Here is a 16,460-nt window from a genome sequence, read left to right as displayed (position 1 = left end):
CACCGACACCACGGCTCTGAGGAGCCCCGGCAGGAGCGACCACGGCCGCCCTTCAGCCGAGAACGAGGAGAAAACACCGGCCTGGCAGCCCACCACACACGGCCGCCCACCACAGGCCGGCCCCGGCCGCCCCGCTCCGCTCCTTCCCACCGCCTCACCCTCGGCCCCGAGCAATCGAGCGCCGAACGGCTTTGCCCCGCCTGTCTCTGTCTGCTCCCCTCGATACGCTAGGTGTCGGTGGATCGGCTCGTTCGGCTTGGGGACGGGCGGGGCGGACGCTCGCAGCGCGGGTGCGCCGAAGGGGACGGGAAGGCGGCCGGCGCCATTTTGCAGGAAGAGGTGAGAGGTGCGGCGGTTCTGCCGCCGGGGCGGAGGGGGTGATCGGCCCCGCCGGTCCCGTCCCACCGGGCGGGGTGAGGCCGCTCCCAGGCCGGGAGGTGGGCGGACAGCCGCGGGACCGGCCGGTAGCTGGGAGTCTGGTGCGTTCGCTTCTCTTCCAGGGGCAGCCGGGCCTGTCGGCGTGAGGGAGCCCACCGTCTGCAATGGCCACTGTGAGTAACGCAGACCCCCGCCTCCCCGGCCTCCCCGGACCCCTTCTCCGCCGGCTTGCGGTACGGGGGTGGCGGTTCACCCGCCCCTGCCCCTCGTCGCGATGAGAAGGCGAACCGGCGCCGTCGGAGGAGAGCTCTTCTGCCTGTTATGGGGGACGCTTGAGTGTTATTTCCCCTTCAAAGCGGTCTTTAAATCATCGCGCTTATCGGGGAGTCGTTGGTAAAAATCTGAGTTACGCCAAGGTACATTTTTATTAGGAGGCGGTGGTATCGCCATCCTTCCGTCTTAAGTTTTGGAAGCCGTTTTCTGTGGCTATCGTGGGAATAATGGAATTGAGGATTAAGTAGGATCTGTTTGGGTTTGGGTTTTTTTTCTATGTCGTGCGTCAGGTTCACCAGGGTACTTTCAGACTGGAAAACAAAACATGCTTTATTGATTTAGTCGTGGCATGGGGACGTGAATAACTTATTGATGTCAGGGGTATTTTTTCATTTGTGTAATGCTAGGTGTGTAAATATTTGCATAAGCGAGCTCAGTCAAGGTATCTGTAATTAATGCTAACATCTCCATGTTAAGTGATGCTCATCTTAAAAAAAAAACGCTACTTTCTTGTAATTACATGTCAGCTGTAATTGTTTACATTTCTTTAATCTATAATGTAATCATTATGCAAAAATTAATTTTAATAGTGCTTTTACCTAATAGAGGAAAAAAACATTCAAGTGGAATCAGTAGACTTTTGCTGTTGTTACAGGAACCTGTAAAACCTAGTGGTGTTTTAGAACTAGACAGCTTAAGGCCTGTAATACTGTAAATACTGTAAATACTTGACATAAGTCAGAAAATCAAAAGTGCCTTTATGCATTTGAGTCTTCATGATGCTGGTAGAACTTATTAAACATTGTATGTTTATGCAGAGGTGGTATGTAAGAGACAGATGCTTACTGATTTACGTCCTGATACTCTGAATAAGACTTTTTATCTTAAACATACAAACAATACCATTTTCTCACTTTTTTTTGAAGTAACCTTGTTGCATACACATGTAGTGTACATACGCATAAACTTTTATAGAATCAAGAATACAGCACTTACAGAAAATCCCTTTATGTTAGTTTCTCAAAAGAATTTCTTTCTTTCCCTCACCTGGAAAATAAGGTTTTACAAAAGCACGCATGCTGTGGCAGGTGGGATTTACATTTTCCAGTAATGCATGGTTTTGTGCAACTGCAGTCAAGAGTGTTAGTAGTTTTGTGCTAGAGTTAAGTAGTCTTTAATTTTTTTTTTAATTACACTTCTGACTCTACATTTTGAGTGTATGATTGGTTATTTTTCAGTTATGCGTGTGTACATGCATCATGAAAGTTGTCAATCTATTTTTAAAATATAAGAAAGAGATCAGACTTTTCAGTTTAATTACATCACCTGGATATTTCTTGTTTAAAAAACCAAAACACAAAAAGCACAAAAATACCCCCAGTAACAGTTGCTCATGTTACTACTTGAGATACTGTCACTGGGCCTCAGAGTTAATCCTCATGGTGAGGAGCCATTAGCTCTTTGGAGCCCTGTTGTTGAGACCATTTGCATGCTCAGGGAGATAGCATTGCATCATTTTCTGTTTGCTGTGTGGCTGAATCAGTTTCTGATAGAATCATCTTCAGCACTTGGAAGTTATGTTGACAGTACAACTCTGTGGCGTGAAGCAGATTTTCTGGAGACCGCAGAATTCATAAAGGTTTTATGGCTTACTGGCATTTTGACCACCATACTGATCTGTCTACAGTAATACTTGTTTGTAAATATGGGAATGTACTGAGTTTGCAAATCTAAATAACGCTGGCTGCACTAACTTAAGTTTTGCACGTGTTAAATGTTTACGGATTTTGAGAGCAAAAGAAAGAAGCTGAAATTACCATTCCTACCTGTTTTGATAATGTGTATCTCCCTGCGTAGTTCAGGGCTGTTGGAAAGTGTCCTTTGCTGGTGAAGAAATGTGTGTAAGCAGCTTTTAGATGAAAGCTACAAGAGGTATCTGGAGTCATACTATCTTGTGTCTCCATCCAGTCTTTTAAGAAGTAGGAATATAGGCTGGCTAACGTGTTAACAGTATTTCTAGGTATTTCTGATAATCAATCCCGTGATGGAATTGTGACAATCATGGAAACAGTGACACACCTGGAAATAATCATGGAAACAATCCTCATCCATAACTTAATTTAGGTTGTGGGGTTTCAGTGTTGCTGTTTAAACTTTTCAGGGTTTTTTCCTCACATAAGAAGGCCTTTTAATAAGTGTTTTCGAGGCTTTTGCTTTACTTAGAGTACTGTTACTAGTAAAATATAAAAGTAATAATAAAATACTTTCAGAACTTGATTTTACAGAAACACAGTTAATCATAATCAAAATTGTAATTTAATTATCAAGTGAGGATTTCTCTTGTGATCCACAAAGCTGTACTTAAACTAGTATTTTTGCTAGCAGTATGTAATACTTATCTTGTTTTTGTCTTCTCAGGTGCTCTGTAACAGAGCAAGATTGGTCACCTACCTACCAGGGTTTTATTCCTTAGTCAAAAGAGTTGTAAATCCCAAGGCTTTTTCTACAGCAGGTTCCTCTGGCTCAGATGAGCCTCATGTTGCTGCTGCACCTCCTGATTTATGTAAGAAAAAGCAAATTCATTTTCTTTGAATTCGTGTGCTATCAGAACTTTGCACCCAATATAAATTTGGGAATTCTGAAGTGTGCCTTTTATGTCAGGGCCCTGACTTTTACTTGTGCATCATGGTTACTTTGGTTATACATGATTGTGATCAAATACAGATATTTGTATGGGAGAGGTTTTTTTTCTTTTTTTTTTTTTTCCTTTCTTTCTAGATGTGATGACTAAAGCAAGGCCTTGACTTTTGCAGGTCCGAGAACTGTATGGCCAGATGAAGTAATGGGTCCATTTGGTCCTCAGGACCAGAGATTCCAGTTGCCTGGTAATATTGGTTTTGACTGTCACCTAAATGGCACTGCTTCTCAGAAGAAAAGCCAAGGTTCAAAAAGTCTGCCTGATATATTAGCAGAGCCTTCAGCAAGTGAAAGGCATGAATTTGTAATGGCCCAATACATAAATGAATTTCAGGTAAGAACAGGCTTCTTCTATGTGAAACTGATATTTCTTGTTTAAGAGGAACATAACAAATGTCTCTTTCTCCTGAAAAAAGATACCGTTGATTTTCTAGATGGTTTTGAAAGATGAACTTCAACTGGGGTGAGTGAGAGATTACATAGAACCTAGCTGAAGTTTTTTCTTTTAGGAGAAAAATATTTCAGGGTGTGGTTTTTTTTGACTGTATGTCTAGGCAGTGCTTAGTGAAATAGCATTTTAGAAGTGAATTAATTATATGGATACGAGAAAAGAAAACTTCAATTTCAAAATTTGCTGTTTACCAAGTCTCACCACCTTTTATCAAATGGAATTGGTAGTTTCCTCAGTATTTCATTTAATGTTTGGACACTGTTTAGATCTGTCTGCTTAATTCTGACAACCATTGAATTCACACAGGAGCAGCAGATCAACGTACCTGAACCTCAGGTCTCACAGTGAGACTGCATTTTGGTGATGGCACAGCTTGCAGCAAGTCATATGCATTATTAACCATAAGCAGCTTGATAATTGCTAGTACAATCGCAACGTTTCAACAAATATTTAGTGCTACTAGCTACTGGCTCTACTTTCCAGGCTCTCTGAGTTTGTGGCACGCTCAGACTTTGGAAGTCAACTAGCAAATCTCCATTGTAAAAATGCTGTATAGTGGTTTTTGTAAACGTACCATTGTATTCCAAAGTGTTCAGAAAACATAAACTTCTGGTGAGCTCCCCAGATTCTGTTTTCAGCTTGTATGGATCATACGCTCTGTTAAAAGCCGAATAGAAAATTCTAGTCTTCTGTTTGTTTAGTGCAAACCAGGTGTGCTGAATGCATGTCTGCTTTCTAGCAAGATTACTTATATAATAAAATAGCCGGTGCAGCTGCTGCTGTCCCAAATGGAAGGGAGAAACTGGAAAGCGCGGAGGCAGGTTTTGCAACTGGTATTCAGAAAGCAGTCAACAGGAGTCGGCTCTGCTTCATACTAGTGGTGTTTAGGAATCCGTGAACAGCATTTAGCTAGTGAAACTGCGAAACTACTCATTTTCGGAGAGGACCCAGATTTGAATGATGGGATCAGCTGAATACAGGAACCTCCCATAGGTTGCTGCAGCAAGCAGGGGAAAAGCTCAGTGCTGCTGAAGCTCATGCACCAGTCCTTGAACCAGTCAGAGAAGTGTCAAAAGTTCTCTGACCTCTGTGTACCTGAGATTCATGTATTAGTTTTATCAGAGCAGAATAAATGGGCCTACCAGCCTATCAATATCAGAAAGTGGTAGCGATCTTTGGAAAACGGCTATACTGCCTTGATGATAGCGTGCCTGGTAAGCATATGGACTATGTAAGTCATGTTTAGCTGGATAGAATGGGAGTAGTAGACGAAATCACAATAAACTATGATTCTTAGTAAGAGAAGCCATCATATAGTTAGGAAGAAAAGAAGGGATTTACCAGCATAACGGCATGGCTTGTAGGGCTTAAAGTACTAACTGATCCGTCCCAGTGACTTTGCAGTCATAATGCAAGGTACGTGTGGAAACATGTATTGAAACTGCAGTTAATGGCAGTTGTTTGTCTATTGTTGTGTTTATTTTCTGATGGTTTGGGGTTTGTTTTTTTTGTTTGGGGTTTTTTTTCCCGTTCTTGATTGTTAACTTCTAGAACAAAGATGCTAGCCACACTGTGTTTGCAATGTAATAGTTTTTTCTAGGAAGAACTTTCAGATACAAACAGGTGTTAGGTAGGACTTAAAGTAAATTATGGCATAGTTAGACCTAGAATAACTGTATTATGTAATAGGTGCTGAATGCCTTAATAATTGCTATCCCAGAGGAGGCAGCTGTTGTTACTACCTTCTTAAGGGCATTTTAAGCTTAAATGTTAGATATCTAATTTACAGGTGCTCTATTTGTAACATACCCACAAGAATCTGTTTTGGGTTTTGTTGGGTTTTTTTAGAAACCGTAGAACTAAAAAACTGTTCACAATAAAAATGATATTATTGGAAAACTGTTCTGCTTTTCAAGCTACAACAGCTAAAGCGGAAAATACTGATAGCTCAGAGCTCTAGAACTGTTGTGTAACTTTATTTTAAATTTTTATTCTTGCTCAGGTAATGTGTGTTTCTGAAATCTATCAATTGCTGTTATATTGTATACTTAAGGTCGTTGTTTCAGAAGGATATTTTTAAAAAAATTTTTGTATTGGTTAAGGCTTTGAGATAATACGGTTACAATAAAATATAAAACTTGTAATTTCTGTATAGGTTTAAGTAATAGGTAATATCTGTATCTGTACCACTTTTAATTGAAAAAATTTAAGTCTCATTGCAAATCATCTTTCTGTGAAACTGGTTGAGTGTATCAGTAGACATTTAGTCACAAAAACATAGTCTGGTGTACAAAGTTATTCCTGTTATATATTAACAAATGAGAAAGTTACGATTTTTGTTTTTCTCAGGGTGCTGATGTTCCACAGAAACAGCAAATAAATAACGCTGAAACTTACTTTGAAAATGCAAAGGTAGAATGTGCAGTACAAGCTTGTCCTGAACTGTTACGAAAAGGTATATTTTCAGTTTTATTGACAGCTGAGAAATTATAACTTTTTAAAATGTAAAAATATGTAAGTAAATGCTCTGATGTAATTGATGCCACAGATTGTGTAGTAGAAATAATCCAGAGTTAATATTTTACAAAAGAAAACTACATACTATAAAATGAAAACTGAAACTTTGCTGTTGACAATACTTCGTATTTCATGTAAAATTCAGTGCCACTTAAATTGAAGATCAGCTGGGGTGGGGAGTAACTTTCAGCTGCTTCTTTAGTGTCAGGTAGATTCTGGAGCTAATTCACTATCCAAAAACCAGTTTGTGACAAAATCAAATCTTTTGGCACTGCTTCTTAGTAAAACAGCAAATTGAAATTATGAAACTTCTGAAAGCGTTGGTTTTGTATCTTGTGTTTTATTCAAGAAGGAAATGATTGAAATTAAATTGGAATAAAACCTTCTAATTTTAAAAGTGATATACTGAAAGAGAGAAGAGACTGAAATCTGGCTGAAAGCTTGGTCTAGATGCTGAAGAGAGCAGACTTTTCAGAGACTTAAGAAAGAATGAACCTTCGGACTTTTAATTCTGGGAAGTGCTTTTTTCCTCCCATACTGAAAACAGGGCTTCATGAAGCCTAATTGTGACTTTGGTGCTTCACATGCACTCCTGTTTGTAGTCCAACAGATGATGCTACATTTGATTTGAGAGAATCAAAATGGGCTTGGACCTTTTCTGCTCCAGGGGAAGAACTGTCACAACTCATGCTGATAGTATGCTACCGATACCAAGTCTGCTGTCATGTCCTAGGACATAGATCTGAGACATTTCTACTGAAAGATTTAATGTAAAAATAGGTGTGCATCACGTAATGTGGCTTAGCCAGTTCTCATGTGTGGAGAACTGTGGTGGTGTTCAATTCAAAAATACTGAAATATTACTGTACTTGGGTTTGTGTCTTTGCAAAGACAGACACTTGTTTGCATGTTCTGAAATGTGCAGAGTGGTGCGCCTTTTATCATCTTGTGATTAAATAGGAGGTCTTGAAATAGCAAACCCCACTCCCTGAGTTGCTTTTAACAGGACCTTACCAAGGTGCATTAGTTTCCACAAATGCAATGTCAGCATTTCAGACCAGCATGCTGTTGAAAAACACACACCTATCTTGGATTTAAATGAAAGGAAGGCTCTGAAGTAGGGTCAATAATTCGTCTAAAACTGAAAAACCATAAGTAAAATGTAAGAGCAAGCCATAACATGACACTTTCACTTTTTTTTAGACTTTGAGTCAATATTTCCAGAAGTGAATGCCAACTGTTTAACAGTGTTAACTGTCACCCAGAAGACTAAAAATGATATGACTGTATGGAGTCAAGAAGTGGAGGATGAGAGAGAAATGCTGTTAGAAAATGTAAGTAGCTGACAGTAGCATGAGCTTATTTTTGTTTGTTGATGAATCTTCTGTGAACTGTGTCTGTATTTTGGTCCATTTCTAGCTCTGGTTGTAATAATACTGTATTACTTTTTAGAGTTTTTTGAGCTAAGCCTGTGTTCTCTTACTGATAAAATGGAGAACTTTTTTCCAGCTTCATAGCTTTTTGACTACTCTACATGTCTCAGAACTATTAAATTCTTTATAGTGGGGTGAGTCAAAAGTATGCTAAAATATTTTAAAATGCTACAGTAAATTAATAAAGATACTTGATTGTTGTCCTGTTGTGGTTAAAAGGCAGCAACTATTTTCTCACCTCATTTCAGCTTCAGTACAATGCATTTTGTAGGATTTCACTGCTGTCTGTTTTTCTGTGATGTAATTGAGATTCCAGTACAGAGTCTGTCGATGAGTGTGCGTTCTTACTTGTAAAAAGTGGTTGCTGTCATTTTTTTTTTTTTTTTTCATTCTGATAATGGATACAGTTAATGCTTTTAGCCTAGGTATCAGTTATATTTATTACATCTTAACCATCCTCCTGAACTTTGTCTTTCTGTTCTGTTGCCACTAGAGGTCTCTCTGAAAGTCGCTTTATTTCACATTCTTCAGCATTTTTGGGTGTGTACTCCAGCAGGTGTCACTGTTCACCACTGCTGGCACTCTTCTCAGCACCTCAAAATACGTTTCTCTATGTTATGTGTTACAATTTTTCTAAAACTAGGAAAAATCAACCTGTGGGATTTTCATCTGTATAGTGAGAGTCGTATTTATGTTTGAGAATAACTTGGTAATGTCCATTTCAATCCTGTAAATTGCAAATGTAGCCCGTATAAAGCAGTGTAAAGGTTACTACAAAAAAAGGAAGAAGCAGTCTGAAGGATCAACATAAAGATTACACACAAATTAAAATTCCCTTCATTTTAGTGTGTTCTTCTCTTTGAATTATTTATGGTCTGTTGGTCTTTGGCATTGTAATCTGGTCTAATTATATGTTAATTGGCATCTTTCTTCCTTGTGCACCTCCCTGTCAAGTCTAATATAGTCATTGTAGGGGTGTTAGGATGTTAGATGTAACCTCCCGGCCTAAAGGTTACTAACAGCAAATTCACAAGTAAATGGTCTGTTTGTTTGCTTCATAGATGGTTAGCAGTAACCTTAAAAATACTAATTTAATGTGAGAGGCTTGTGCTGAAGTAATGAGGGTTATGTACAGCCAAATCTAAATGTTTACAGTCGTGAATCTCAAGTGTTTATTAACCTCACTCCAAGTGATTGCTGAGGGGTTGTTACAACACTGGATCAAAAGATACACTGTATCAGAAATGTAATGCCTAAAATGCTGTCTTCAGATGGCTTACTTACACTTGTGACTTAATTTACAGTTGAATCATAGTTAATCATCAGAGCCATCAAACCTCAAAATACAGGACAGATTACTGTAAAGGATAAACTTCCCTTATTTTGGACCATTAAGGGTCTGAAGCTGAGTAACTATAATAATATTTCTATAAATTTGAAACCTTGAGCTGCTAAGGCCAGTAATTATAGAGAACAATCCAATTTTTATAACTGAAAGTAAATGAAGTATTTATTCAGAAGTTAGAAATATTTCTTTTTTATGAGATTAGGGAATTTCTTTCATGTTTCGAGGAAGCTATGTGAATTCTATTTGTGCTTTAGCTCAGTGTATTCAGCTGTTTAGATTTTTGCACTGGGACATGTTTTTCTCAGAGTGCATGGAGAGTTTTAGGACCATCACATATCTCAACTTCTGTTTGGTGTTTTTGTCACTCACCTTTGCAGGTTTCTTCAGAAGTTTTTATGGGCCCCTGCTGGCCCTCATAACATGGATTGAAAACTGCTGGTCTAGGTGATTAAAAGCACATAACTGAGGTCTCCTGTTGTTGCTGATTTATCTGTGGAAAAAATGTGCTGTGTAATCTGTAGCTCGTGTAATTCTTTTGTGGTCTGTGTTGTGATGTCAGGATACAGGAGCACAGCTTTGAATCTATCTGATTGAATTTCCTTCTGTATCTGACAAACAGATAACTGCAACTCAACACCAAATTTTAAAAAATAAAAAGCTTAATTTCTCAAATTAGCTGATGTGAAAAGTTTGCAACAAAAAAAGTAAATTCTTTAAGCTGTCTCTTCAGAGGATGGAGATTTTTGACAACACATTACAGAACAGGGAGCTTCTTGGCATGGTGCTTAATTGAAAAGACTGTTCTCAGGAACATCAGCTGGTGTCCTCCAGTGTAACTGAAACATTACCTACAATTTTGATTGTCAGATAGTGGGAGATTTTGAAATCATCATTCATCCTGACCACCAATTCATTACAACAAGAGAATTGGTGTAGATTGGTGTAAAAGTCAAGTGCTTATGGAACTGCTTGCTATCATGAAGCAAAACTAAAACGGTTCTTTAAAATCATTTGCAGTTGAACATTTGTAGTGCAGGAAGAACTACGTAATACTGTCCTCTTGGCTGAGATGAGACCTTACAGAAATACTATATTTTTTCATATATTTATAAAAATATATTTAATGCTACATTTAGTGTCAAATTTGTGGAGTTCAGGTGAGAACTGTAAACTCGTGGAAATAACACAGAAATACCTGAAGTAATGGTTGACTTCTTAAAGGGGATAACAGGTATGATTGCTATCTGCATGAATAATCAAAGCAATTATGTTATTCCTTGTACAAGCTGTTAATCCATTATTGACTGGCCTAAGAAACACTTTCAAATCTCACATGATTGAAGTAGCCTAATGTATGCCATTAATTCTAATCCTCTTAATATTATTAATATTTTTATTGAAAGTGTACTGAATTTCTCATTTTTTAGTAGAGGCCAAAAGAAATCTGTGCTTGTTTATTTTCAGAATATTTTATATGTGTTCTGATGTGTGTACATATATATGCAACAAAAATCTCATTTGATATCCTTCTTTCCCTTTATTTTTTTTAAGTTCATTAATGGTGCCAAGGAAATCTGCTATGCAATTTGTTCTGAAGGCTATTGGGCTGACTTCATTGATCCATCCTCAGGACTGGCAGTAAGTTACATGCTGTGTGGAATTCGTAATGGGACACTGCTATGTCCTAACTAGCAGTGGTATTTCTGTTCTGTATGGGTTAAATCCAACTTTTTCATAGGGCCCAAAAGCTGTTACCATGCGATAATTTCTTTAATAAATTAAGACAGGATAGTAACCCTCAGCCAGTCCCCATACTGTGTCAGCTGTCATTGCAGTTGGCACTTTGGAGAACATTGTTCAGCAATGAAGTTGAATTCCAGATAACTGTAGAAGTTTTATGCCCAAGAGCTCTTGGTCACTGCACAATAGGCTGGTTATGCCTTCCAAACGTGACTGGGTAGTCCTGACACCTATTTGTGTAGATGGATGTTTTTAAAAAATCTCTTTGCCCTAGTTAATTATATCTTTGTTATGTAGAAAAAAATGAATAGCTTGTTTCTATTAAACAGCATTGGCATTCATTGTCAGATTACGCCAGTTCTCTGGAAGAGCTGACAGTTTCTTACCAAGATATCTATGAAACATAAAGAGTCCTAAAACTTACAAGAGAGAATTGGAAAGCTTCTGTCAAAGCATGAGTGTGTATGTATTTTTGTCTGAGACCTAGCTGTTAAAACCATATTATAGTTGAACATAATCATGGCAAAGCTCAGTTTAGTGGGTTTTTATTTAAAAAAACTATGAAAAGCAGTGATTTGTCATGTCAGTAGAGGCAAATGGGTTCAAGAGGGGATGTTTGTAAGGTGACCAGGCAGTTGAAGGTGTATATAGTGCTTAAAAGCTTCCCAGAAATTCCATTCATTTAAGGAATAGTTACGGACTGATGAAAGTAGGGTTCTGTCTTTGGGCTGCAGTTCGGTAGTAACATCCTTACCAATAACCTGTTCATCAGGAGTAGGCTTTTGGTTAGAAGCTTCCACCTGAGACAAAGCAACTGAAATACCTGTTTCCAATTTATGCACGTTTTTGCTCTTCAAAGCATCTTTCTTTGCAGGGGGCTCATTGAAAAGGTACATGTCTTATTTTTGCTATTTCACAGAAGGGTTCTATCCTTAATGCCTGTAGAAGTAGCAGAACCTTTTCAAAGCACTTGAGCTTTTTTGTATGTATGATTGATTAGACATTCAAACACGCTGATATGCCTTCAGCGCTCTCTCGGTGGTGAAGAAGAATCTTTAAATATGGGGTATCAGTATAACCAGAGGTACTCTGCTTAGTTTCCTGTGTAGATTTCATGAATAAAACTGTATATAAGATTGCCTCCAACAGATGTAACTGGTACTTCTGGGCTTAGGTTTTGTTTTACAAAGGGGTAGTTCTGACATTTTAAATGTTCTTGGAAATGTTCACGTGAAAAATTCTCTTTTTCCACCTAGTTTTTTGGACCTTACACAAACAACACTCTGTTTGAAACAGATGAACGCTACCGCCACTTGGGATTTTCCGTTGATGATCTTGGCTGCTGCAAAGTTATTCGTCATAACATCTGGGGTACTCATGTGGTTGTAGGAAGTATTTTCACTAATGCTGAACCTGACAGCCCTATCATGAGAAAACTAAGTGGAAACTAGCAGTCATCAGAGTTTCACAAGTTCTTGTGACCTTTGGATTCTTTTACTTGATGATTTTCTCTAAGCATTGTCAGGAAATGCCACACTTTAAAGTATTCTTAGATAATAAAGTAGCTGTTATTTATTTTAGTCTTTGAATATGTGTTCACCACATGTGACTTAGAATATTAATTGACAACATTCAAAGAGATACCTTTATGTGCCATGTGAATTTTAAGCTGTGAGTTTCCTTCATCTTGAATGAGTTTAAACATATATGTACATAGCTATCTGCATATCCTTTTTTTAATACTATTTTACAAGCCACACTTCTTAACCATTTTGTCTTGCAGTATCTGAAAAATCTGTGCTCTTAGTATTAAAAATCCTGGTGCCACTGAAGTTTCTAGGAATTTTGCTGCTTACTGGAATAAGTAAGTGGCAAAAAAAGCTGGATAAGAAACAAAATTGTTCTCCCAGAATATAGAACTTAATAAAAACTGCAGAAGTTAATGCTGGACTAATCACTCATTTGCTGTTCTAGAATGAGAATGATGAGATAAGCTTTCAGTGGTCTCTTAACTACAAGTAATACTTCAGTAGGGGAGTGTTCACTTGATTGCTACATCCGGAGACTCAGTAAAAAGTCTTAAATTACTCTATAATCAGTCATCTTCTTTTTTTTTTTTGTCTTCATGTTGGTTGGGGTTCTATTTTCTCAGTGTTAGCTAAACATATTTAATTAGTACAGTTGCTTTTGTAACTTTCTTAGGTCATTAAATATATTGTGGAAAAAAAAAATGGTAATAAGGCAATGCTTGGATGCCATCATTGTTTTCCTGTACTTGGATGCAATTTAGACTTGACTCTGTGGTATTTTGAAATGCCTGTGCAAAGAGCAATTATAATCAATTATTGCAATTATGATCAATTATAAAAATATTTCAACAGGAAGGTTTAAGTAAACTAGTCAGTCTCTTCAGGTATCATAAAAACAATCAGGTCCATTGAAGCTACTGGAGGGAGAACAGTGAAGAAGATTCAAGGCACCTCAAATACCAAAAGTGTCAGCTGCCTCACTACAGAGACTAAGAAACTAGATTTTAATCTCATCGCAGTCAGTTATCGGGGCCATTTGTTAATAAACCACTGCAGTAGCTGTGCCAATTCATGCAACAATGGGAATCCTTCAGTCTTGATTCCGTCAAAATGTAGCGCAACTTTTGTCTGGATAATGGCTGCACAAGATGATGATCTGAGAGGTTTAGCTTCCTGTCAGATAGCTAGGGATTTTAATCATTGTGTCTTTTTCCAATGTTAACTAACAATTATGGATTTAGAACTTGTTCTAGGTTTGTATACTACTTCTATTCCCTACTCAGGATCTAAGCCAGTTATCACCAAAGTCTTTTTATTGGCTTTAATGGGTTTAGAACCAGATCCTTTACCAAGTGCCTGTATCTGTCCTTGTTAATGATTGCTGCAAGCCTGTAACTTTGCTGGATCGTGGAGGTGGAAATGAGGAAGACTTTCCACTGGAGGAGTGCCGTCTGCTCTAAATTCACTCACTAAGCCAGCAATTCAGAGGTTATCTTGCTCACCTACCATCATTGTCATCACTGTGAGCTCTAGCCTGCGCACATTCCAAGGTTGAAGTGTATGGCTGTTGAGGCAGGATTTGTTTATCATTTGTCATGGAATTTGTGCTATATTTCCAGAGCCCAAGTTCTTTGACCTCTGCTCTACTGTCCAAGAAAGTTGTATTACTTTCAAGTCCTTTATTGATACTTTTTTTTTCTCATTCTCATCAAGAGGATTAAAAAAGCTTGAGAAGCTGCAATGTGTCTTGTCTGTTTGCAAAATACAACCATTTTTCAGAACACAAATTAGCTCATTTGATAAAAGAGGGGTTAGTATCTCGCTGGACAGTAGATTACACTTGTGGAGACCTTTGTTGGATAAATACTTGAAAAACAAATTCTGTGCAGCGGTTCACATTTTAACTACCTTGAAGACTCTTGATGCTATCTTTTCTTCAGATGACTTTGCTGTATGTGCCTTTCTATGTTTTAGAAAGGGTGGGAGCTGTCAGGCAGCTATCCAACTTAAACTTGGGATGCTAGTTCTTGAGTTGATGTTCTTTAAAGCTCCGTCCTGTAAAGGGCTTTTACAGTGGCTTTTCAAATGGGTTCAACCTGAGCCAAAAATCTCACTGAAAATAGTGGGAGTTTTGCCTTGACTTCACTAATACTAATGTTTCATGCCAGAATTTGAGGGGGAGGTATGATTTCCTGATATTTTTCTAAATAAAATTTTCTTGTACATATTCATTCTCAAAAGAGGCTAGAACTGTTCCAGTTCTATTTCCCTCACATCAGAAGAGCTATACTGTGTATTAAATAACTTGCTACTATGAAATAGAAGTTCTTGAATACAGTGTAACTGTACTTCTGATAATAAAAAACGAAACAACTTTCAGTGTTACAAAATTAATTCCTTTCTAGGGTAAAGAAACAAGCGCATAAGAGCTATTGTATGTAAGGTCACATCTGCCACCTTAGCAAAGATTACTGCACTGCAGGAAGTACTATTTTTGTTATTTCAGAGAGGCAGTTAATTCTAGATGTTATTAATTCATTACCAAATATACTAGAAATTTTTTTTGCAATAAATTCCATAAAAACTTACTTAAAGTGGTGATGCTGGGCATCACAAGAGCAGCGCTATCTTTGTGTAGTGAAGTGTTTGTCACTAGCCCTAAGATATGACGAACTGAGTTAAATGTCTTTCTGCAGAATTCCTAGTAAAGGTGAGGATAAGAATTACGGAGTTGTCTTTGTCTCTCCTATAATATCTTAGAACTAATCTTACGTGAGCTATTATCCTGGTGCAGTTCTACACCACCACAGTCTCCGAAATAGCTCGTGCTAAGGACAGTAGTGGTGACAGGATTTTAAGTTACAAAAATAAATTTGAAACCAGGCTTAAAAGTTTTAGTAGGGATAAATACACAGAACAAGATACTGAGAGAAATGGCCAGTTCACAGCTGGAAAGAGGTGTTTTTCTGTCCTGTGGAATATGAAAACCCTTACTGCATGTCTGAGCTCAGTGAAATGGGAAGACGTTGCGTTGTTGGTTGAATCAGTACAGGAGAATACTTAATTATCTTGAGGTCTTCAGTGCAGTGATTGGGATCTTTCTCCTTCCACCTGAATACTCCTAAAGTTTAGGCTTGGCGATAGCTTTTACTTGGATTCCGGTAGAAATGTTGAAGTAGCAAGTACCAAAAAAGTTTCCGTTCTCAGGAAGCGGAAAGCTTGTATGGTTTTCAGTGCCATGAGTGTTCATGCTTAAGCTGTGCTACAGTAAGAGCTAGTTGTAAGAGTTGTGCTGTTACCTCAATAAGATGAGGTGACTGTTGTGGGTAGGACAGAAGTACAGTATTTTAACAGATTGAGGATTGTGTTTGGAGGAGTCTATTGCAAATCCTCTACTCCACCACTTTGGTTCAGTTCAGTGGATTCATTGATTTATTCATGATAAATGAAATGTAATAGCAAAATAATTGTATGACTTGCCTCACGTGGCCAGTCCTTTTAAAGCCTCTTTTTTTATTGTCATGTCTTTTTTTACTCACCATCCTCAAAATTGTTGTTCCCTGTGCATACATTTATAGCAAACAGGAAAAATAAGCCAGGTAGTCAAATGGCTCTTGTTTATAAGAGCATCAGTAGTGAAGAACTCTATTCTCCTTCCACCAGCAGCCACCTGGCTGGAAAAAAGCTCTCTAAACAATCCAGAGGGGCAAAGGTACCTCTTGGAGGAGAGGGCCCCTTTTCTTTGACTGCCATCTTGGCTGCAGGCTTGCTGCCCTTTCTTGCTAATTGAGGTGTCATTCAACAAGAGATACTCTGGTTCATAAACCCGCAGGAAAGCACGGCTGTAACTTTAGACAGCTCCAGGTAGCTGATCCAGAAAGGTGAGGCCGCAGGACATAAGCTACTTTGTCACGGTAACATACATAAAACTTGGTCTGTGAGCTTTTCTTACTCAAAGCTTCTGCCCAGTCAGGCTAAACTAATGGCAGAAACCTGGAAATACAGTGAAAAAACACATGAATTTGGAAGAACCGAGCCTGTGTTGATGCCATTGCTCAAAGGATTTGAAAAAAGTACAGAGTGGCAATACAATT

The 16,460-nt window shown here is 38.3% G+C and overlaps 1 protein-coding gene across 1 annotated transcript; it reads left to right on the top strand.

Annotated features, from left to right (window-relative positions):
* Positions 1-288: 288 nt before the first annotated feature.
* On the top strand, positions 289-14,107 carry MMADHC (metabolism of cobalamin associated D). Its single transcript, XM_052792118.1, has 8 exons — positions 289-339; positions 501-551; positions 3,070-3,214; positions 3,465-3,682; positions 6,149-6,254; positions 7,520-7,650; positions 10,649-10,735; positions 12,094-14,107. Exons 2-8 carry the CDS (start codon positions 543-545, stop codon positions 12,286-12,288), a joined length of 891 nt encoding a protein of 296 aa, XP_052648078.1. The 5' UTR covers positions 289-339; positions 501-542; the 3' UTR covers positions 12,289-14,107.
* The last annotated feature ends 2,353 nt before the right edge of the window (positions 14,108-16,460 follow it).

Source organism: Harpia harpyja, chromosome 7 (assembly GCF_026419915.1).
Source record: "Harpia harpyja isolate bHarHar1 chromosome 7, bHarHar1 primary haplotype, whole genome shotgun sequence".
NCBI lineage: Eukaryota > Metazoa > Chordata > Aves > Accipitriformes > Accipitridae > Harpia > Harpia harpyja.
This window is presented reverse-complemented; position numbering and strand designations above follow the sequence as displayed.